Here is a 25,135-nt window from a genome sequence, read left to right as displayed (position 1 = left end):
GGGGTGTGTAGATTGCACATTTGTAATTAAAGTGTAACTGTTGGGCATAAAATCATAAATCAATTCTTTATTTTTATCTGTTATACAAGTAATAAGGGTGCAAAACAGTCAACCCAAAAGTTATAATCTCTATTACTTTTCTTGTTTATAAATGATCATTCCCCAGTTTGTCCGACTTGTATTTGGTACACGCAAAATTTGGTACACAAAAAGGAAGTTGCAGGGCATGCTGGGTTGTCCTTTTTTTGCTTCTGCACATTAGTTAAGTCTGAGGGGAAATAAAGAAGCAAAAAAAAGTCAACCCAACAGAGCACATTTGAAATCGGCGCCGGTAGACTTGGGTGCAGGATACAGCGGTATATGGCTGATCCTGCTTCTGCAGAAGTCCAGGCCGATTTAATTACTATTCCCCCTCCAGGCCGCCATATATAGTGGGGGAATGAAATAATTCGGCTTCCAGCGATTGCTGGAGGCCGAATTATTATGTTTTTAAGCAACCTCAGCTCTGTCTTCTGACAGAGCCGACGTTACTCACTGAGCGCTGCAATAGGAGTGATTCCCATTGTAGTCTATGGAGGCGCCGGCTGCGCCCAAATCTAGCAGCGCTGAAAAGCACTGCTCCGACCCAGCATGCCCTGCAACTTCCTTTGTATGAAACATACCAAATAAGAGTCAGGTAAACTGGGGAATGATCATTTATAAACAAGAAAAGTAATAGAGATTTTAACGTTTGTATTGCCTGGTTAGCATCTTTATTACTTGTTTACCAGATAAAAATAAAGAATAGATTTTTGATTTTATGCCCGACAGTTACACTTAAAGTGGATTCGAGGTGAACTTTTACTCATTTCATAATTGTGTTCCTTTCCTATTGTTTATAGGGCGTTCCTCAAGCCAAATACTTTTGTTTTTGTTTTAATACTCTAATTCCCTATAAACTAAATAAACCACGCCTACAGGTTTTCAAAGAGCCTTGGCAGTAGCAAGGGCTCATGGGAGCTCAGTCTGGACAGGAGGAGGAGGTGTTACTGGCCATTGATTTCAGAGGAAGAGTGGAGGAGGAGGGGGATTAGGTTTTTTGAGTGCTCAAGATACAGATAAGCCTGCCTCTGTGTAATGTTTACAAACATGGCTGCTGTCATTGTATCACAGAAAGAAAAAATCATTTTCTATTAAAGCTGTTTGCAGCTAGATTTGCTGGGTAAACTATCTAAACTTTAGATAAGATATATAGACAAGTTACTTGTTATAGTTAGTTTTTCATCTCGGATCCACTTTAAGTTGAAATGAAGCAGATCCTGAAAAAACGTGTAAATGTACACCTCACCTCTCTGCACTCAGACTCTCTCGCCTTTGGTTTAGCTCGTTATTAGCCATGTCTGCAGCATTGCTGGGGCTCTCAGCCTTTGTAATTTCCTTGTAGCTACTTCTTACTGTATGCTTTATATTATCATCATCTTTCCCTACTGTCATTACAACTTCCCTACACTGCGCAGTCGTTTCCTAGCCAACGCCTCCCTCACACTTCCGGTGCACGTCTCCAGCGTGCGGACGCGGAGAGTGACGTCGCACGCACGTTATGTGTTCTATGATCAAGCTCCGGGAAAGACGACTCTGGTGGTGACCTGATCCGCAGTAAATTGCAGGGCGACCGTCAGCGGTGTGCAGGGCTCGCGGGGGGTCACGTGACCGGCATGGCGGCCTGAGGAGGTGTGGAGGCGTCTCTGGCTGAGGGGGAAGCGGAGGAGGAGGAGGAGGCGGCGCTATGTCTGAGCCGAGCAGCGTGTTGCTGCAGCAGCTTCTGGACAGGTGATGGCCGCAGAACATGAGGGGGCTTCTCTTTCACATGACATGTAAACAGGGGGGAGGGGCCTCAGCGGTGACTGGATATAGGGAGCTCTATGTGACTATTTATGCGTTCTGCAGTCAGCTAGAATGTATATAAAGCCTCACTTCATACAGATGGTTCCCATGCAAAGTACTCAGCTTGTGTTGTATTGGCTCCTTACAAATGACATAAGTCACTGCTGTCCACCTTAGATTTCTATTAAATATATATGGAGGCTGCCGTATGCAATGCCATTTGCCTGGCTATCCTGCTGATCCTATGCCTCTAAAACTTTAGCCATAGACCATACATGTCAAACTCTGACCCGTGGACCAAATCTGGCCCCCGGAGCCATTAGATTTGGCCCTCAGGTGGTTTCCCCACTTTGCAATATGTTTGTCCCTCTCTAGACCACCAGAGAAGCTATACTGGAGGGTAAAGCTGGGAATAGACGGTACGTTTGTACTGCTCGATTATGCCGCCCGCTCGTCCCCGCGTGCCTGGATCAATTCCCGCTTGTCCCCGCAGGCACTTCTGTAATCTTCTGCTCGGTTTCCTTATCTTTTCCCATTGTCCTGCCTGCAGTATCGAGCGTGGAATCGATCCGGCGGGTGATCCGACACGTCAGAATTTATCAATCGAGCCATTATCTAATGGCTCGATCGTTCCCTAGAAACATACTGTCTATTCCCAGCATAAGTCCTAGATGACCAGGGAAGCCATATGGGGAGGGAGACAGCACTAGATACCAGGGAACTGTATAGGAGAGGGAAGGGGGCCACTAGACACCAAAGAACTGTATAGGGGAAGGAGAGGGCCACTAAACAACTGCAATCTGTATAGGGAAGGGGGGGACCACTAAACATCAGGGAACTGTATAGGGGATGGAGGGGGGCTATTAGACACCAGAGAACTGTATAAGGGAGGGAGGTGGCCACTAGACATTAAAGGAAAACTTAAGTGTCCTAAAAAAATGACTTGTACTCACCCGGGGCTCCCCTCAGCCCCCTGCAGCTGAACGGTGCCCTCGCCATGTCTCTCCGATGCAGCTGGACTCGCCGGCGGCCACTTCCGGTTTGGCCGTCACCGGCCGACAGGCTGGGAACGCGGCTGATTAGCCGCGTTCCCGGCCGCAATAGCATTAAAGAAGGTGCTATTGCGGCCAGGAACGCGGCTAATCAGCCGCGTTCCCAGCCTGTCGGCCGGTGCTGGCCAAACCGGAAGTGGCCGCCGGCGAGTCCAGCTGCATCGGAGAGACACGGCGAGGGCACCGTTCAGCTGCAGGGGGCTGAGGAGAGCCCCGGGTGAGTACAAGTCATTTTTTTTAGGACACTTAAGTATTCCTTTAAAGTGGACTCAAATGAAAAATACAAGATTTCAGAAATAACATCTATTTTCTAAATTATAATAGCAGCCATTTTTCAGCTGCATGATGACAAATATAAAATATTTTACATTTATTGGAGGAACCCCTCCCTTCCTTTCATATTGCCGGGACAGAATCCGGCAAACTGGTGGAGTAGGAGGTGTTCGGCAAAGGAGGAATTGCTAATGGCTGCCACCTGTATAACCCTAGTTATGAAAAGAGAAGGGAGAAAAGCATGCACTGAAATGCTCATATGCTTGAAGGAGTGTTTATTTATCTCTGTATGTGTCAGAGTGGTGCAAATAAATATTTTGAATTAAAAAAAATGTTTGGTTTGGGTCCACTTTAAGCTCGGCCCGCGACTTTCTTCCCAGAGCTCAATTGTGGCCCACCTTGTATTTGAGTTCGACACCACTGTCATATACCCTGAACAAGCATACATCAGATCAGATGTTTCTGACATTGTCAGATCTTACAAGATTAGCTGCATGCATTTTTTGGTGTTACTCAGACACAACTGTAGCTAAATAGATCAGCAGGGCTGCCTGGCAACTGGTTTTGTTTAAAATAGTGTACTTTTAAAGGGCACCTTTAGTCCGACGGGTACGCCTCCAGCGGCAGCCATATTGCTCATTGTTGGACTATGTTCAACATCTGTTGAGAACAGTACACCTTGTTCAACAGTTGTTTGGAAAAGGTTAATGTATCAATTATTGCAATTATTATTTTTAGAATACCTGTTTTATGTGTCTTATTTTGTGCTCAGAAAGATTTCTAGTATTCAAAACAATGTGTATCGTAGAGTGAGTGTGAATGAACTTACAAATAGGCATTCTCCTGCGGACTGTGTGCCTCTGACTCAGGCCTAGAGAAAGCGGCTGTTTCCGGATCATGTTTTTATATAATTTCTATTCTGCATAGAGGTTTTCTCTTACAGTTAGAGGATAATGGCTGGATAGTGTACTGGATCAGGGTTGAGGAGGCGACCAAATGTGTAGATTTTGTAACTGGTATATATAATTATTTCTATATATAAAAAAGAAAGAGGTTTCTTACCTCTATAGAAGACTCACGAGAATGGATTATCAGGGAGCCTTTATTTAAAAAAAAAAAAGCGGTTACACTGTTGACAACGCGTTTCACAGGACCAGGCCTGCTTCCTCAGGTCATTAAAGAACAACTTTTAACAACCTGCAGGGCATTAAAACATTACGAGTGTCTGCAGAATCTACTAATGCCTTTAATGAGTGATACTATCCTCATAATCATAGCATCAGAATAGCTGTACCTCCCACTGTAATACCCACATAAAATGAGCTGCACTATCCAGGCAGCTGGACTATTCCAGGCTTTCTCAACCAGGGATCCCCAGAACCTCAGGGTTCCTTGAGTACTCTGCAGGGTCTCCTTGGCATTTCCCTTATCATGGGGGAAGTAAAATAGAGCACATTATAATAGGAGTATCAGAATAATAATGAGCACATTAATAAATAGCACTAAAATATAGGTTTGCCGCGATATACCGGTATTACGATATATCGCGGTATGATTGTGAACGGTAACCATACCGTGCACAATCTTGTTTTAGGGGGTAGGGCGACGTAGCGCCGGGGATGCGACGCAGCGACGAGCGCACGAATAGCGGCAGGGATACAAATACTCACTTGCTAGAAGCCAGCTCCGTCCTTGACGATGTACCCGGGCTTCATTGTACTTCCTGTTCTTACATCACATTTCCTTGAAACAGCGCCCCCTGGGTGCTATTACAAGATGATGCAAGAACATGAAATACACTGAGAGCCCGTACATCGGTGAAGGACCTGGCTGCCGGCATGTGAGTATTTATCCCTGCTGCTGCGTCCCTTCTCCCTCTACCCCCCCCCCCCCCCCCTTGGCCCTCTGTGCTGCAGCCACCTGTTTCTGGCTACACCTATCTCTGGCTACCTATGCTGCGAGCACCTTCTACTGACTACACCTATCTTTGGCTACCTATGCTGCGAGCACCTACTACTGGCTACACCTAACCCTGGCTACCCATCCTGCGAGCACCTACTACTGGCTACACCTATTCCTGGCTACCTATGCTGCAAGCACCTAATACTGACTACACCTGTCACTGGCTACCTATGCTGCCAGCACCTACTACTGGCTACATCCATCACTGGCTACCTATGCTGCGAGCACCTAGTACTGGCTACACCGATCACTGGCTACCTATGCGGCGCACACCTACTACTGGCAACACTTTTCCCTGGCTACCTATGCTGCGAGCACCTACTACTGACTACACCTATCACTGACTACCTATACTGCGGTTACCTATCACTGGCTACACTTATCCCTGGCTACCTATGCTGCGGCCAACTACTACTATCTACACCTATCCCTGGCTACCTATGCTGCGGCCACCTACTACTGGCTACAGTTGAGGGGGGGCCCGGGTCCAAATAATTGTATAATACCGTCATACCGTGGTATTTTTTTTTGACGGTTATCATACCGTGGAATTTCATACTGTTGCAACCCTACTAGAATAAGGAGGCAATATAATGAGGGACACTGTAATAGGTGGTAGTGAAACAAACAGCCGCCCCTACTTTTAAAGTCCATGCCTCCTGTAAAATAAATGCAGGGGTTCCAAAAATTATTTTCAGGGTTTCCTTGAGAGAAAAAAAATATTTTCAGGGGTTCTTCCAGGGTAAAAAGGTTGAGAAAGGCTGACCTATTCAGTAAGGAGTTCAAAGCAAGACTACCTAACACTGCAGGGTGGCCTTTTGAGCGCATCCCAGTGGCTGCAGCTCTTGAGCGCTTTGAGTCCGACAGGAGAAAAGCGCTATACAAATGTTTGGATTATTATAATTGTTTCACTAAAAACTGTGAAATGGAAATGCCAGTAAAAAAAATTCTATGTTGCTCATGCCTGAAAATTGTAACTTTCATTTGTGGAAGCAGAGTGTTCCTGAGGGCTTTCATTCATTCCCACTAAATCATGTTGCTTTTAATGCAGTGTCACCTGAATGCCCAATGATCCCAGCCATCCAATATTGGCTTTAGTCCTTGTTTATAGCAATTTCCTAGTTTGTTGAACCTTTCAATAATTTTATGTACTTTTAGAGGGTTAAATCCCCAAAGAGTTTGTCCTAAATGTTTTGCACTAATTTGAGCATTGCATTTCCGATCTGTAGTTGCCCTGTCCAAACTATTTTGCAGGTCTGTGGAGTCAGTACAGAAATCATCCGACTCCTCAGTTTATGAAACCTCCAACTCCAGGTACCCAAAATTGTTCCGACTGCTCAACTCCAACTTCTTAGTCTAATTTTTACAAAGGCTATGGATTTGGTTCAAAAATCATCCGACTCCTCAGTTTATTGAAACCTCCGACCACTCAGGTTCCCAAAATTACTCCGACTCCACAGCCCTGCTATTTTAAGACATGTTGCTTGCATGAAGTTCAGAATAAGCAGATAGGTTATTTTATGAAAACGTTCTCAGTTTCAACATCTAATATGTTGCTCTCTTGCACTTTTTTCAATAAAGTTTCAACAAGGTAAATTTAGGACCATCCATAGGGCACAATGTAGTTTGCGGCCATGATGGCATAGACTGGTTAATTTGGGCACTGGAGTTCAGCTATTGTATTAATTAAATCTAGCTAGCTGCTGTGACACTCAATGGTGTTAGGCTACAGAATAGCCAAACTCTGGCTAGCGGAGGTGGTGCAGGATGGTTTTAGCGTATTGTATAGTCAGACTCCAGCTAGTGTTGGTGGGCTCTTGGCTATAGTATAATCGCACACTGCTCTTGTCCGTCTTGTGGTGGTGATTCCAGATAGCTGGTATGGATGGAGCAAGTTAGCAGCAGTGGTTCAGCTTCCACAATGGATAGCTGAGCGCTGTTTGACTTTGGTAATGGGGGAGTTTGTCTTTGGTAACGGGCTCTTGGCTTTTGTTTACAGAGGTGTCAGGGATTTGGCTCCAAGGGTTAGGTAGTAGCGGCGTGCGCTCAATTATAGAATACTCACGCTCCGAGGGCTAGGTAGTAGGGGTGGGCACTAAGTTATAGTATAGCTAAACGCTGCATGGTCAGCATATGTGCTGGGAGTTCAGCTCTTACATGTGCCGAAGGAAGGGAAGTTAGTGTTAGGTGTAGGTGGGGGGGGGGAAGTTAGTGTTAGGTGTAGTTAGGGGGAGGTTAGTGTGAGATATAGGGTAAGAGAAGGCGATGGGTAGAGTATAGGTAACATTATAGATATTTTTACTATTGGCAACATCTTGCCTCCCAATTCACTAGAATGCGCTTTCTTTAAAGCGGGATTGTCACCATAAAAATCAAATTTCAACAGCCACTGGTCTGAGCGTATTAAGTGATAAAGATGCTAATATTGCATTCAATACTTTCAAAACTTTTTCTGCTGTTATAGTTTGGAGTTATCACATACCTTAAGAGCACTGGCCCTTTAATAGCCATTGCCAAACAGTTGCATGCTGGGGGTTCTTTTTATCATTTTTTTTCCTGGCATACTATGGCTAATCCTCCTGCTTTAAGTGTACGCCTAGAAAACATTACTTAAATGCATGGAGTTTGTATGTTCTCCCTTTGTGTGGGCTTCCTCCGTACTCTCCGGTTTCCTTTAACATCCCAAAAACATACAGATAAGTGAATTGACTTCCCCCTTTAAAAAAGTTGCCGTAGACTATGATGTATTCATGACTATGGTAGGGATTAGGTTGTGAGCCCCTCTGAGGGACAGTTAAGTGACAAGACATATACCCTGGACAGCGCTGCAGAAGATGTCGGCACTATATAAATACTGAATATTAAAGAAGTTCTGTAGGGGGGGGGCTGAGGATAAAAACTGCCACTTACCTGGGGCTTCTATCTGCCCCATGTAGCAGTAATGTCCCACGCCGTCGCCCTCCGATCCGCCATTCCCCACCACCGGCACCGGTCAATTTTTCGTCTGACAAAGCCGAATAATGCGAGCTGCCGCTTTCGTCATCGGGAGCTTACTGCGCAGGCGCAGTACGAAGTTTTCTTGTACTGTGCCTGCGCAGTAAGCTTCCGATGATGCGGGAGCAAGCAGACGCGCAGCCGCAGTTGGACGGCATGCCGCACTAGACCGGGGCCGACGGCGGGGAACGGTGGATCGGAGGACAGCGTGGGACATTACTGCTACAGGGGGCTGATAAAGGCCCCAGGCAAGTGGCGTTTTTTTATCCTCAGCCCCCCCTCCCCCCCCCCCCCCACCCTACAAAACCTCCTTAAAGGAAAACTCAGGAGAAATGTTTATTGAATTAGGGCCCTCTGTTTTCATTTTTTTTCTTATATCGGTGAATGAACGTTTTGAACTTTGAATTGTGTTAATGGCTGATCTTGAGTTAACCTTTGTTTTTCCGGGAAGGGACTTTCATGTCTTGGTGGAGCGGTTGTTAGCAGTGGTAATCCAGAGATTGCCTCAGGGTGACCACTGGGAGGTGTATGCAGAGCCTGCACACAGCGGTAGTTTATAACTCGCCTCCCACCTTGGGATCATGACACTTGATGCTGGTCTTCTTCTGGTCCTTGGAGGCTCTCAATCCCTCTGGTGTGATCGCCGTTTGTCAAATGATGACAGATGGCAATCTCACTATAGGACTAGAGCACCACCCGGGGGACAGGAGGAAGAATTGTAGGTGAAAGAAAGATCTGCAGCAGCCCTGCACTTCATTCTTTGGCATGATTTTTTTTTTTTCTGGCCTTTAGTATCTTTTAGATCCTAAAATCTGGAAAGAATCACACTGGCAGGGAGGATAAAACATGACTACTATTACCCTGGTGCAATTCAAATTAAAACTATACCATGTATTTCTTATGGATTGGATAGACATCCCTGCAAAAAGATGCTTACACCAAGCGTTTCTCCGGGGTGTGGGAAAGCTTTGTAGATACTCTAGTGGCTCCTATAAAGCAACAAATTATCAAATCTTTTCAGCAGGGATTTGGAGTCGGAGCAATTTTGGGTATCTGGTGTCGGAGTCGGTGGCTTCATAAACTGAGGAGTTGGAGTCGGATGATTTTGTACCTACTCCACAGCCCTGGTAAGTATTAGACTAAGGCGGGGGTGCCCACACTTTTTTGACTCGCGAGCTACTTTTAAACTTCCCGAGCTCAAGAGATCTACCAACATTTAAAATAGCCAGGTATAGCTGCCCTTAATATAAGTAGCTACGCATAGGTGCCCCCGTATAGATAGCTAGGCATAGGTGCCCCCGTATAGATAGTTAGGCATAGGTCCCGCCATATAGATAGCTAGGCATGGGTGCCCCCATATAGCTAGGCATAGGTGCCCCCAATATAGATAGCTAGGCATAGGTGCCCCCCTATAGCTAGGCATAGGTGTCCCCCACATAGCTAGACATAGGTACCCCCCACATATAGATAGCTTTGTATAGGTGCCCCCCACATATAGACAGCTTTGTATAGGTGCCCCCCACATATAGATAGCTTTGTATAGGTGCCACTGACATATAGATAGCTTTGTATAGGTGCCCCCCACATATAGATAGCTTTGTATAGGTGCCCCCCACATATAGATAGCTTTGTATAGGTGCCCCCCACATATAGATAGCTTTGTATAGGTGCCCCCCACATATAGATAGCTAGGCATAGGTGTCCCCCACATAGATAGCTAGGCATAGGTGTCCCCGAAATAGATAGCTAGGCATAGGTGTCCCCCACATAGATAGCTAGGCATAGGTGTCCCCCACATAGATAGCTAGGCATAGGTGTCCCCCACATAGATAGCTAGGCATAGGTGTCCCCCACATAGATAGCTAGGCATAGGTGCCCCCCACATAGATAGCTAGGCATAGGTGCCCCCCACATAGATAGCTAGGCATAGGTGCCCCCCACATAGATAGCTAGGCATAGGTGTCCCCCACATAGCTAGACATAGGTACCCCCCACATATAGATAGCTTTGTATAGGTGCCCCCCACATATAGATAGCTTTGTATAGGTGCCCCCCACATATAGATAGCTTTGTATAGGTGCCCCCCACATATAGATAGCTAGGCATAGGTGCCCCCCACATATAGATAGCTAGGCATAGGTGCCCCCCACATATAGATAGCTAGGCATAGGTGCCCCCCACATAGATAGCTAGGCATAGGTGCCCCCCACATAGATAGCTAGGCATAGGTGCCCCCCACATAGATAGCTAGGCATAGGTGGTCCCCCACATAGATAGCTAGGCATAGGTGGTCCCCCACATAGATAGCTAGGCATAGGTGGTCCCCCACATAGATAGCTAGGCATAGGTGGTCCCCCACATAGATAGCTAGGCATAGGTGGTCCCCCACATAGATAGCTAGGCATAGGTGTCCCCCACATAGATAGCTAGGCATAGGTGTCCCCCACATAGATAGCTAGGCATAGGTCCCCCCCCACCACCACATATAGATAGCTAGGTATAGGTGCCCCAGTCATATATATAGCTAGGCATACGTGCCTGCCATATAGAGAGTTAGACATAGATGCCCTCTCCCTCCACCAGCCGCCGCTCTCCTCCACCCCCCTTCACTCACCCTGCATGCCCGGAGGAGCATGCAGCACTGAGACATCTGATAGGGGCGACCAGCGGTGGAGAGGAGAGCGGAGGGTAACGGCGTGTATACAGGCAAAGCACTTCCTGTATACACGTCCTTACCCACCGCTCCTCTCCACTGCGGAATGGATTGTCGCTAATCAGATGTCTGTCTGTGCTGCAAGGCATGCAGGGTCAGCGACGGGTTTCCAGACGACATGAAGAGAGCGGCGGACAAAGAGGAAGTGGGAGGGCTGGGGAGGAAAGAGGTGGGCATGACACAGCGCTCCCTTAGCCTCTCCCTATTGGCTGTGTGCTCTGTGCTGCTCTGCATAGGGCAGCAAAGCAGCACAATCAGACGGTACGCCGGCGCTGCATAGTCAGTGTCTGGCGTACTATTTTAAAATGCCGACGCAATCTACCCAGCAGTCCTTCGCGATCTACTGGTAGATCGCGATCGACGCATTGGGCAGCCCTGGACTAAGGAGTCGGAGTCTGTGATTTCATAAACTGAGGAGTTGGAGTCGGATTATTTTTGTACCGACTCCACAGCACTGCACTGCAATTAACACACACTCCTCTCCTCTTTGACTTTTAGGACCCGTTCAGACTGCACGCGTTTCCAGCCGCCTTTTGGAAACGCGTGCAATAGGCCGACACTCACGACATCAGACAGTGCATAGAGTGCACTGTCTGATGTTCACACTGCATGTGTTCCGGACCTGTGCGGTCAGGGAACGCATGCTGCACGCAGATTTTGACAACGCGCGACTGACCCATTCACTTTTCAGTGATCGGATCAGCCACGCAGCGCACACAAACGCGGATGGCGTGCGTTTGTACGCGTTGCGGTCCGCACACGTTCCGCACGCATGGCCATCCGCATTTGTGATCTGAACGGGCCCTTCTGTTTGACTTTGACTTTTATGTTTGAAATACAATGGCTTCAATTTGCTAAGCAGTTTAGACTAGTCTACAGATGGTTTTTAGTCTACTGATGGTTTGGTGTAATGTTTTAGACCTGGTCTAACATTCAGTAATTACACAATTCACAAAGGCAAACAAGGAGTAACCACGCCCACTTTTTCTTACAGAGATTAGACCAGCTGATTTCTTGTCGGTAAAGGAATTCTGTGAGGTATTTTAGATATGAGGATGGAACTTTTTGAATTAATTATGCACCAGTTTAATTGTATGCAGAGAAGAGTTCATCAAAGGAGAAGGATGTCCGTCATAGCTACTCGTTTGTGAATTGCATGTTTTGATCATTTCCCCTGCTTTACTCACCTAATTACCAAATGTTTTAGACCAGTTCTAAAAACGGGTCTAAAACATTTGGTGGTAGTGAATTCCCCTTTGATGTAACTGGCCAAGCCATCAGTAGACTAAAAACCATCAGTCTAGTCTAATCTGCTTAGTGAATTGAGGCCAATATGTTTTGGATCATTATTATTGTAACAAGCAATGTCTGTTATGCGAATCCTCTGATATGTGATTTCACATTGGCTGATAATGTCTTATTCAGTGTTTTTTGTAATGTGATAACCTTCCACAAATAAATGTTTGAAATACTACTATATGTGTGGTAGTTGGATGAAAGGAAGTCATTTCAGCTGATTGCTATTATAGCAGTAAGTATTTCCCTGATGTGTAGTTCATCTTCCATCTGATTTCTCGTTAAAATTAGTGAAAAATAAATGCCGTGTTACATTTTAGTTCACTTTATCATGGGAAACCACAATTGTTTCAAAACTGAATTATTAAAAATACCTTCTGTTTTAAGAAGGCAAAATTACACTCAGCGTTGCTTTTTAGTAGGAGGGCTTTTCTATCTCATTTAGCCCCTTATACCTTCCTAGTTGTTCTTGGTCACCATGAGCTGTCTGGGTGTTTTATAGCAACAAGATTATGTTCTAAGTTAAAATCCCCTCTAAGGCTGCTTTCACAGTGGGATGTTACAGGCGCACATTAGAGTGCCTGTAACGCACCCCACCGCACAGTAATGAAAAATCAATAGGCTGTTCACAGTGCCCACGTTGCGTTACACAGTAACGCTGCGCCTCAAGACTGTAAGCCGCGTTAGACTGCTTGCACATGCTCAGTTATGTTGGGGAGGAGGGGAGAGTGGCCAGGCACATGGCTAATTAATATTCACTTCACGGTGTGACGTGCAGTGTTTACTTCCTGGAGCGGCCGCTCTGTGCGGCGATTGGCTGGCGGGACCCGCATGCGTCCAAGAGAATGCATCACGGACGCCAGAGTGAACTGCACAACGCGACTCAGTCTGACGTCCACATCCAGCACCACCAGGCGTTGTTTTAGGGGCACGTTATGCGACCATAACGTCCCCTAAAACCAGGGCTGTGGAGTCGGAGTCGGGGCAATTTTGTGTGCCTGGAGTCGGGAAAAAATGCACCGACTCCTAATGAATTTAAACTGTAATTAAAATAGGAAATATAATAAAATGTTCTATTTCTCAGATAATAGTCATCATAAATAATTTATACATACGGTAATAGCTGTGCTTAGTCCACAAAAATCAAATAAACCAATCAAAATTAGTTACTTGGGCTGCTTCAATAAAGCAGTCCCCGTATTTTTAAAGTCAGATATACACATCTCATTGTGACTGTATATATGATGTGTACACAGGAATCTCTTCTATATACTAAATAACATATATGCTGGAAGTATAAAGCCTGATGTGTAGCCGTGTCACTAATAGAGATGGTCAGTGAGATGGAAATAATTCTGCGTTGATTCTGATTTATGCAAATGTACGCACTCTTTGCTCATGAAATCAAATAATGTGATATGTTAAAATTTGGTTTGGTGACTACGAATTAAATGGTACCTGAGAAGGATGAAAACAAAAGTTTTATAAATACCTGGGGCTTCTTCCAGCCCCCTACAGGCTAATCAGTCCCTCGCTGTCCACCTGCACCACCTGGAACTTCTGCTATGAGTCCTGGTAATTCAGCCAGTCAGCGCAGTCCAGCCGCATGCCGCTTCCACAGCCAGGAGTGTTCTGCACCTGCACAACAGTGCTGCGCAGGTGTAGTATGCTCCCGGCAGCGGAGTGTGTGCATGCACACTACGCCAGACTGGCTTAAGTACCTGGACTCATAGCAGAAGATCCAGGTGGCAGAGGAGGACAGCGAGGGACTGATTAGCCTGAAGGGGGCAGGAGGAAGACCCAGGTATGTATAAAACTTTAATTTCATTTGTCTCAGGTTTACTTTGTTACACAGTAGTACTATACTCTACATATGCACTCTTCACAGAGCTGCAGGGAATCCACTGAGAATGTTGTGCACATTGAACACAGAGGTGTTGTCTACCAGCCATAAACCTGGTTCAGATTGTGCATGAAGAATGTGTAATAGAGGAAGAATCTCCTCATTCCCCTGCAGAGTACCTGCACATAATTCTTACATGTACCCACAGTTACATTGCCTAGGGCCTGATAGATGTTCTTTGTTCCGACCTGTACCTTTTACAAGTACTCTTACCTAGGACTAGTTTTAGTCTATGACTAAAGGGAATAAATATGGCAGCCTCCATATCCTTCTCACTTCAGTTGTCTTTTAAAATTCCTAAGCGTTGGCAGTTAAGAGACGAATTTCATGTTACGTACTTTCAATCAACAAGATTGTAATATGCAAATTAGAGGAGTCGGAGTCGGTGGAATCCTAAACTGAGGAGTCAGAGTCGGTGGATTTTTGTAACGACTCCACAGCCCTGCCTAAAACGCAACGTCCTGGTGGGAGAGTTGCCTAAATGTTTGTTGGTAAACATTGTCTGCAATATCTGATTTTTGGCTGGGTTCGTACTATGCTGGAGCATGACTATAACAGTTTTAATAGATGCGTTTAAATCCCCTGTTTTCCATTTTAGTCCTCTGGTGATATGTGTTGTGATGCGTTTTTTATCCTTATTAAAGCAGCACGGGCAGCCATACTATCCCAGGGAAAAAAGTGCATGTATAAGTACGGTAGATCAATACTACTTCTATTGTACTGTCCATGTTTGGATTTCAGTGAATTTTAGATAGTAAATTAAGAGAAGACTGTTCCAGGAATTTTTCATCTTTACTGCCTCTGACTGAAGCCAATCCTGATGTAATTTCCTCCCTCACTCTTTGTTTTCCCTCCTAGAAACAGCACTGTCATATCTAGCTTGCTTTGTAAACAAATGTGAGCACAGCATAGATTGTATTGTAGCAGCTTCAGCAGCAAGGTGAGGTGTATTTTCCTTCTCAGTCTAAGCCTGTCACACTAAACTGCCCTCAGCCAATCATTTAGGAGCAGATATGCGAGAGGGGAGGTAACAAGCTTCCCTCTCCTCGGCAATGTACCAGAATAGAAGCCAGGCTGACTGAGATAAGATTCATTACAGCAGAAACATTTATGATTATATTGGAATGCTTGCAATGCAGATTGCATGTAGACTACATGATAAACACAAAGCAGTGAGTAAATGGAATTTGATTTTGTGGATGACTATTCTGCTTTAACCTCCTGAGCGGTCTGGACGAGCTCAGCTCGTCCATCACCGCCGGAGGCTGCCACTCAGGCCCTGCTGGGCCGATTTTAGTGAAATAAAAAGGAGCACACGCAGCCAGGACTTTGCCAGCCGTGTGTGCTACCTGATCGCCGCCGCATCGTGCAGCGGCGAAAGAGGGTCCCCCCAGCCGCCCGAGCCCAGCGTAGCCGGAACATACAGTTCCGGTCAGCGCTAAGGGCTGGATCGAAGGCGGCTGACGTCAGGACGTCGGCTGACGTCCATGACGTCACTCCGCTCGTCGCCATGGCGGCGAGGCATGCAAAACAAGGAAGGCTGCTCATTGCGGCCTTCCTTGTTTATTCTGGCGATCAGAATTACGGATCCGGAGCGCCCTCTAGTGGGCTTTCATGCAGCCAACTTTCTGTTGGCTGCATGGAATAGTTTTTTTTTTTATTTAAAAAAAACCCTCCCGCAGCCGCCCTGGCGATCTTATTTGAACGCCAGGGAGGTTAAAGTGAACCTCCGGACTAAAAATCGACTCAGCAGCACTGAAAAGGCTTTGTGTTTCTTCAACAGTTTCACAGCATCAGAACTTTGTTTCTCTTATACAAACCTCATTTTTAGCTGCACAGAAGAAAACTGCCCGGGCTTTTTTCCCCTGATGCTGTGCAAAGCATGATGGGATTTCTGATTTTGGTGTTCTCGTTCTGCTGTTTTGGTGCAATTTTTTTTTTTACACTTTGAATTTGACATTTGAAGCCTAGCGTGTGCAGCTGGGGGGCGGGGGGGGGGGGGGGAATCAGGACACAGGATAGTTGGAACTGTGTCTCCTGCTCCTTGTCACCTCCTTTCAACCAAAAAGATGGCTGCCCCCATGACAAAGATGGCAGCCCCCATGAATCACAAACATTTTCCTGTTCTTTTAAAACAGGGTGGGTAAGAGATTATATTACCTATCTATTTTAATTAACATAACGAATGTAACTTGATGACAGTATGTTTGTTTAGGCTGAAGTTCCCCTTTAAAGAGAATCTGAAGCCAGATTAAAAATGGCTTTGTAGCTTATATTCAGCAGGGGCATGTTTGCCCCTGCAAAAACGCCGATATCCCGTGGCATAACAAGCTGTCTTTACCCCCCAAATCCCCCCTGCTACCTCCGGGGAGCGCTTCCGTGTGAGGCAGGGCTATGAGCTGCAGCTCTGCCTCACACGCGTCTATCAGCGGCGGATCTCCGCCTCTCCCCCGCCCCTCTGTCTGCCTTCGCTGAGAGGGGCGGGGGAGAGGCGGAGATCCGCAGCTGACAGACGCGTGTGAGGCAGGGCTGCAGCTCATAGCTCTGCCTCACACGGAAGCGCACAGGGGCAGCAAAATCCACTACTAAGAAAGTCGTGGATTTTGCAGGGGGGATTTGGGGGGTAAAGACCCCTTGTTATGCCACGGGATAGCGGCTTTTTTGCAGTGGCAAACATGCCCCTGCTGAACATAAGCTAAAAAGCCATTTTTAATCTGGCTTCAGATTCTCTTTAAAGAGATTCTGTAACATGAAAAAGATCCCCTGGGGGGTACTCACCTCGGGTGGGGAAGCCTCCGGATCCTAATGAGGCTTCCCACGCCGTCCTCTGTCCCACGGGGGTCTCGCTGCAGCCCTCTGAACAGCCGGCGACCGGCCCGACTGTAATTTCAATATTTACCTTTGCTGGCTCCAGTGGGGGCGCTGTGGCTGCTTTCCTCTCCGAACTACACGGAAATACCTGATCTCAGTCGGGTCCGCTCTACTGCGCAGGCGCCGGAAACTTGCGCCTGCGCAGTAGAGCAGACCCGACGGCGATCGGGTATTTCCGTGTAGTTTGGAGCCGACAGCCGCCAGAGCGCCTGCGCAGGAGCCAGGAAGGTAAATATTACGTCACGGCTGCACGGAGGGCTGCAGCGAGACCCCCGTGGGACAGAGGACGGCGTGGGAAACCTCATTAGGATCCGGAGGCTTCCCCCACCAGAGGTGAGTACCCCCCAGGGGATTTTTTGAGGTTACAGATCCTCTTGAACGGACCGGAGATAACTATTTTGATGATGAGATGGAGTTGAAGTCTGTGCTGAAGGTATTGCTGTTTCTTTCTTGCAATGCTGTGTGGGTGGTGGTGTTGGGTGGTGACTTGTTTCTCTGGGTGTTTTTGCACCTTATGGTCCTGTTTCCACTGGCTGCGATCCCCTACATTTCCCCGCACGCAAATTCAAAATCAATAGGTTGATTCTGATGGTGGAAAAGAATGCAACGTACTGCATCTTTCCACACATCACACCCGAGTGCACATTACTGCATATTAGCTCCGCAGGGGGTTTCGGATGCAGATCTGCAACAGCATGTGTGCTAAGTCCGGAAACAGGACCTAATCATTAGATCTTCCAGACAGAAGAATTGCACGCTGGCCATTTGTTGCATATGCTTGCTAGTGTGCAATTTTTATGGTTACAAACCCAGAAAAGGAAGTACCTGAAATGAACTGTGCCATCTGGGCTTGCATCAATGTGGGCATAAGTAACGCTCCTCTGTGTAACTCTTTACTTTTATTATTATTATTATTATTTAGTATTTATATAGCGCCGACATATTACGCAGCGCTGTACAGTGTATGTATATATGTATATATATATATATATATATATATATATATATATATATATATATATATATATATATATATATATATATATATATATATATATATATATATATATATATATATATATATATATATATATATATATTGTCTTGTCACTAACTGTCCCTCAAAGGCGCTCACAATCTAATCCCTACCATTGCCATATGTCTATATTATGTAGTGTAAGTACTGTAGTCTAGAGCCATTTTTTTTTTTTTAGGGGGAGCCAATTAACTTATCCGTATGTTTTTGGAATGTGGGAGGAAACCGGAGTGCCCGGAGGAAACCCACGCAGACACGGAGAGAACATACAAACTCTTTGCAGATAGTGCCCTGGCTGGGATTCGAACCAGGGACCCAGCGCTGCAAGGCGAGAGAGCTAACCACTACACCACCGTGCTGCCCATTATGTCCAGTTCTCTCTTGCTATCTGTGAGAAAAGGGCTCAGCAGGACTTTTCCAAAATGGATATAATGGAACGTAAACCTAATCGTAGAATATCATGGCAGGCTTTGCGCAGAGTGCAAGGCCTCGTTGCTGCAAAGCGTTTGTGTTCCTGGGGGCGAGGTCAGAGCCAGTATGAAAGTTTAAGGCCCCGTTCACACTGCACGCGTTTCCAGCAGCGTTTTGGAAACGCGTGCAGGAGGCCGACACACACATCAGACAGTGCATAGAGTGCACTGTCTGATGTTCACACTGCATGCGTTCCGGACCTGTGCGGTCCGGGAACGCATGCTGCACGCATTTTTTGCAAAAACGCGTGGCTGTCCCATTCACTTTTCAGTGATGGGATCAGCCACGCAACGCACAACACGGATGGCTTGCGTTCGCATGCGTTGTGTTCCGCACGCATGGCCATCCGCGTTTGTGATGTGAACGGGGCCTTAAGATTTTCAGCGCTGCATAATATGTTGGCGCTTTTTATAAATACAATAAATAAATAAGATAGGAGCTCTGTGAGATGTGCCCCTCTATTTTGCAGCAGTTTGTTCAGACATGTCATGAGTTGTAATATGCTTGGGACATCTGTACCCTGACTTGTAGAGTGTTTTTGACGAGGATTTAAAAGCATAACACACCCAAGCACACCTTTTGCTCATAAAAATGCTTGTATTTTCAGAAAGAAAAATGATTTTGAAGAGTTTAGAAAGACATTTGTCCATTATACTGACATAGATGGACTTTAGTCTTCAATCAAAGTGTCAGTGTTCTATTTAAAGCGTACCTGAAATAACATGTGAAATGAGACAAATATGCGTGCATATAGTACCAATACTAGTAAGATATATATTTTTTTTATTGCAAAAGTCTGTGCTTTATAATATATGGAAATAAGATCGCTCTCCCAGAAAGTAAAAGTGCTTCTGTTTGGCTGACCAAACGCTGCTGATAACAAGATAGTGCTGAAAAGTTTAAAGGTACTTCAGTTTTTTGTTAGAGCTGAATGAGCTGGATTCGGAATGTAGGAGAAGGAACACTTTGGTTCTCTTTAGTTACTGACCCTGAGATGCTAATTTTACGCATCATGGAAATAAACCAATCAGATGTAGCAGCTGGGATGCTAGTGCTTCAAGGCAAGAATGTTGTCAGTAGTTCATTATACAGATTCAGAGAAAAACTTGAACCTTGTCTGTGTACCTTAAAGAGACCCTGTAGGGAACTGGAAATGGAGGTTGTCCTATTTTATTTTTAAACTGTGGCAATTACCTGGCTGTCCTGCAGATTTTGTACCTCTAAGTTTTGTCCACTGAAAAAGAATATTCTTTAGGTAGTCTAATTTTAAAGTTGGACCACATAGACATTGATGAGGCCACTAGGATCTGCCGGACAGCCAGGCAGTTCCCATTTATTAAATGGAAATAAAGATGCTAGCCTTGATATCCCTCTCGCTACAGGATCACTCTAAAGCCCAATCTACACGATATGATTCTTTGTGCGATTCGATTACGATTCTATTTACAATCTGATTAAATCCGACATGTCCGATCGGGATTCGATTTGATTCAGTTTGATTTGCCTTTGAAAAACAATGGCAAATCGAATTGAATCTAATCCCGATCGGACATGTGGGATTTAATCAGATCGTAAATAGAATCGTAATCTAATCGCACAAAGAATCGTATCATGTAGATGGGGCTTAAAGAGGAACTCCAGTGAAAATAATTTAATATAAAAAGGTGCTTAATTTTTACAATAATTATGTATACATGATTTAGTCAGAGTTTGCTCATTGTAAAATCTTTCCTCTCCCAGATTCACATTCTGACATGTATTACATGGTGACATTGTTACTGTGGGCAGATTATGTAGCTGTTCTGGCTTTAACAGACAGCTATAAACAGCCATTTCCTGTGTGTGTCATTGTTACATTGTGGCAGTTTGCCCAGAGTACCGTACGGTACCAGAGCCTCTTGTGGGAGGGGTTTCAGCACAAATTCAGTCATACAGCGCCCCCTGATGGTCAGTCTGTGAAAATCATTATATTTTTCATGTAAAAGTGGGTATCAGCTACTGATTGGGATAAAGTTCAATTCTTGGTCGGAGTTTCTCTTTAAGACTGCACAAGAGGTGTATGTACAGGACAATAGACTGTTACGGCGGAACCCCATTGGAGGAGATGTATGTGTTACGGCCAGAACACGAAGTCTGGCCACTTCGGGTTCTGGCGGGTCACAATGCAAAGTGACCGCCTGATGCAGCCAATATAAGAAATGCTGCAGTATTTCGGACTTTGGCCGGCCAGAACGCGTTCTGACTAAATGTGGCCGGCCAAGTCCCTAAGCTCACCTCTTAGGAAGTGCTGTCCCGCTCTCTGTTCACTGCAAGTTGTGCCGCTGTCCCCCGTTTTTCAATTCTCCGTTCATCTCCCATCTGCCCGTCCAATTCCCCGTTCGTCTGCCTGCAAGTTGTGCCGCTGTCCCGCTCTCCGTTCACTGCGAGTTGTGCCGTTGTCCCCCGCTTTTCAATTCCCCATTCGTCTCCCGTCTGCTCGTCCAATTCCCCATTTGTCCAGTTCCGCTTTCTGTCTGCTCTGCAAGTACATCACTGCTCCCCGCCGCCTTCCGTCTTGTTTCTCAGTCAGTCTGCCAGTCTGCCGACGAAACAGCACCGGCTGGAGCCGCTTTCCCCGCCGCCTTCGTTCTCCACTTTCATTCCTTCTCTCCATCTTCTTCCTGCTGGCTTCCTCCTCGTCCTCCCCCTCCCCCTCCCGTCACCTTCCGTCTCCACGTTCTGTCTTCTCCCCGTCACCTTCCGTCTCCACGTTCTGTCTTCTCCCCGTCACCTTCCGTCTCCACGTTCTGTCTTCTCCCCGTCACCTTCCGTCTCCACGTTCTGTCTTCTCCCCGTCACCTTCCGTCTCCACGTTCTGTCTTCTCTCCAATTTCTCAGGACCCGGGGCTGCCTTTCATACTGACGGCTGCAGCTGCTTTCCTTGCACAGGTCCATTAGGTTTCGACTCGTTAAAGTAGAGCAAGAGCTTTGAACGTGAGCATAGCACCAACACGGAGGGGAGGAAGCAAAGCTGAGCCAGCCGTGGAGATTATGGGTACACTGAAGAAGCCCCAGGTACAGCTTTTAGAAGTCAAGAGGCATTGCTTTTTCTTAAAAGTGCCGTGATCTAACAGATGCAGAGAATGCCAGCTATGACATTCACAGTGCAGGCACAAAAGCCCTTAAGTGGACCTGAACCTTTGCACGGGTCAGAAGGAAAACATAGAGAAATGCCCCCTGTATGTATTTAGCGAGTCTGGCCTGTCTAATTCCTTCTCATCTGTGACTAATCAAAGTTGTAATTTGATCTCTTCCCTGTCACCTGACTGCCCCGGCAGATAAGCTAATTCGAAAGCACAGGATGTTAACACTATGCCTGCTTCCATGAAAGCAGGAAGTAGCCACACTGCAGATTTATTGCAGGATTTGTATCAGGTGAAACAAAGAAATGCTTTTCTGTAAAAACATTATTGTGCTGTATCTTTCAGAGCAGAGAGGAAGTTCCGAGTGCCATTTATGGTGCTGGACAGGACCCAGAATGTTCTGGGATTTGTGCGTTTTGTCCTTTGGCCGACTGTCTTTGGCCGTTCCTAGAACTGGCCAGCCAATGTCAGAAATTCCCAGCATTTTGGACTTTGGCCGACGTGAAATCTGCCAGTTCTAGAAACGGATTGGCCGATTTCTGGTTTTGGCCGTAACAGATATAAATTCTGTAGCACAGAACACAACGCAAAGCAGGAGACATTCACAAGAGATTTACTGCAGCTGAACACTGATTCTTAAGGCCTCTTTATTATTTACTATTGATTTTATAGCACCCTCCTCTTCTGTGGCACAGTATAAAGTAAGAAACAAATGAGTATGTAACATAACCTGGCATTGGTAGATAATAGAGAATTGTTAATATCAGAATGACTAATACAATGTGTCTGACAAAACATACACCAGATAAAGAAACCAAAAGGGGAGAGAATCCTGCCCTTGCAAGCTTACAGTATAAAGTAATAGGGACGATCAAGAGGCGAGGCAGTGCATACGCTTTATATACAGAGGTGGTGAGAGGAGTTTTTAAAGTGGGATAAAACTCTGACGTAACATTTAATAGAAATGTGTTTAACTACTTTTTTATTACCCATACAGTTACCATATTTGCTTTTGTGCACAAGTAATGTCTATTTACAAATTACAAGTTCCCAAAGTACAGTTTATCGACTTTAAAAGCTACAATTGCATTTTATTGCATATCTGCTGTATTTGTATATTAAAATATATCTAGTGATCACTTCTCAGCTCTCGCTGCTTTTATGCGTGCAGCTCACTTTCAGCACTACTGCTAATGTTTACTATGTGTAGCTGCCAAACGAATGTAAACAAAAAATTATCACCTTCTCTGATTCAGCAACAAGCTTTCCTCTGAAGAAATTGCTCTATTTGAATGCTGTTCTGATACCGTTTTTTTTTTTTGCAGTAGCAGGTTTTAGGCTTAACACACACCATACAATCTTGGTTGTTCAATCTTACCACTTTCATGTAGTATAAGAGCTTATCCAATCAATCATTCAAGGTATTTTTAATCTTTTGGCCCTTATACTACATAGATTTGGTAAATCTGTACAACCATGATTGTATGGTGTGTGATGAGCCTAAGGCTGTAAATAATCTTTTAGAGCAAAGAAGAAATGCTGAGTTTTATACCACTTTAGGCCATGTTCAGTCTATGAGCATGTTTTACTTAGATAAGGGGATGGCCTAGGCTAGGTTATATGCAGGGCTGCTCAAATCCGGAACCGGGAGACATCCGCATAGTTCTATCCAGATATCTCCCAGTAAACCTGTGCCGGAGGGGTGTCAATCTTACCTGTCTGACGTCTTTTTCGGTCCATCTCTCGGCGCCTCCCACGATGCGCACCACGCGATTACAAACACTTTCTCCTTCCGGGTTGAAGGAGGAAGTGATGCGCGTGGAGGGCATCGTGGGAGGCGCCGAGGGATGGATGAAGAAGTCAGAGAGGTAAGATTGACCCCCCCCCCCCCCCCCCCCCCCTGCACAGGTTTGATTTTAGTGGAGGACAGAAGGTAGTGCAGAGTGGAGTTTGCAGTTGGGTTGGTATTTCGAAATTGACATGGAAATGTGTGTAGGAGAAATATTGTTGACAGCTTTGTAGGTCAAAGTTAGGAGTTTGAAGTGGATCCTCTGGGTAATTGGCAGCTAGTGAAGAGCTTTGCAAATATGATCAGCAGTTGAGACGAAGTGGATGCGTTGAGCAGACTAATAGGCCCCAGAGAATAATTTTACAGTAATGGTAGCTATTCAGTTGAAACTTTAGCCTGTAAGTTATAGGCTGAAAACAACTATGGCTGGGTTATCATCTGCAGACTTAGGGGCCTTTCACACTGGTGCGGTGCGGCATTTAACTATGCTAGGGCAATGAAAGTCTTTGGGCATATCGCACTACACCTGAAGCGGTGCCCAGGAAGTCCCTAATTTAACGTGAGCGCATACCTACGTTACTGCACGACTCCTGCGGCGAAGTGGGGCATTTAAGTCTTTGGTGACGTGCTTTTTAAAACGACTGCCGCAAGTTTTACGCATCACACGGAACCATGCGCGAACCATATTTAGCAATACACTTCTGTCCATGTCATTGATTCGGCCACAGGAAGTGAACACTAGAGATCGTCACTTCCTGTATGGCCTACTGCCAGACCCGAATTACCACACAATGCAGTAATCCCCGAAGGCCTGTTTTTGTGCGGTCCCTGAACTGCACCACTACCGCCAATATGCCGTTTGAAACTGAGCTCATTTAGAAGGCCTGTAGCCTTGTTTCAATCAAAATTCAGCCAGTAATTTGTTGTTGCTGCAGTGAATGGACTTTGACCATTAGGTTGATTGCCACAATAGAGAGCTAAAAAGAACCTGCTTCAGTGGTCAGTTTTTCCCCTTAAGATCCTGTAAAAAAACAAACAAAAAAAAATGTATTGTTGGACCGCTTTAAAGGACACATCCAGGAAGACAAAAAATCCACTCACCTGAGGCTTCCTCCAGTTCCTTGCAGCCTTCCTGTGCCCTCGCCACAGCTCTGCTCCCCACCGGTGGCCCGAGGTCCTCCCCGATACAAGAGGCCTAATTGCGCCCCCACGTGCGGCTCACGTAGTCACGCTGACGTCAGCTGGACTGTACTGCGCAGGCGCAGTAGTTTTGCGCAGTACAATCCGGATGACGTCAGTGCGACTCTGAGTCGCATGCTGGATTGCAAGTAGATGCCTCCCTGGCGAGGTCGGCATCTGTATTGGAGGGGACTGGGAGCCACCAGAGCTGCGGCGAGGGCACAGGACAGCTGCCAGGGGCTGGAGGAAGCTCCAGGTAAGTGATTTTATTTTTATTCTCCCTGGACCTTCCTTTTAATTATAACATAACATGAACTTCTACCATGACACTGTTAGATTTAATCTCTTGTAGAGATGATGGGGGAGTCGGACCGCTGCACAAATTCTTCTCCAGCGCATCCCAAAGACTCTCAATTGGGTTAAGGTCTGGACACTGTGGTGGCCGATTCATGTGTGAAAAAAAGTCTCATGCTCCCTGGACCTTTCACAATTTGATCCCAATAAATGCTGGCATTGTCATCTTGGAATATGTGTGTGCCATCAGGGAAGAAGAAACTTACTGATGGGATAACCTGGTCATTCAGTATATTCAGGTAGTCAGCTGACCTCAT

The 25,135-nt window shown here is 45.9% G+C and overlaps 2 protein-coding genes across 7 annotated transcripts in view; one reads left to right on the top strand and one right to left on the bottom strand.

The window, feature by feature from the left end:
• The window catches only part of CPEB3 (cytoplasmic polyadenylation element binding protein 3), a 255,613-nt gene extending 254,101 nt beyond the window's left edge, over positions 1–1,512 (bottom strand). For all 6 annotated transcript variants that reach the window (XM_068257805.1, XM_068257804.1, XM_068257811.1 and 3 more), the window contains exon 1: positions 1,328–1,512. The gene's annotated coding sequence lies outside the window, so the exon portion shown is untranslated. The remainder of the gene's footprint in view (positions 1–1,327) is intronic.
• Positions 1,513–1,556: 44 nt separating this feature from the next.
• Positions 1,557–25,135, top strand: part of MARCHF5 (membrane associated ring-CH-type finger 5) — a 104,991-nt gene continuing 81,412 nt past the window's right edge. The window contains exon 1 of the mRNA XM_068258172.1: positions 1,557–1,809. Coding sequence (XP_068114273.1) covers positions 1,766–1,809 — 44 coding nt within the window. The 5' untranslated portion in view covers positions 1,557–1,765. The remainder of the gene's footprint in view (positions 1,810–25,135) is intronic.

Source organism: Hyperolius riggenbachi, chromosome 10 (assembly GCF_040937935.1).
Source record: "Hyperolius riggenbachi isolate aHypRig1 chromosome 10, aHypRig1.pri, whole genome shotgun sequence".
NCBI lineage: Eukaryota > Metazoa > Chordata > Amphibia > Anura > Hyperoliidae > Hyperolius > Hyperolius riggenbachi.
The sequence above is the reverse complement of the archived record's forward strand: the minus strand, read 5'-3'. Positions and strand labels throughout refer to the sequence as shown.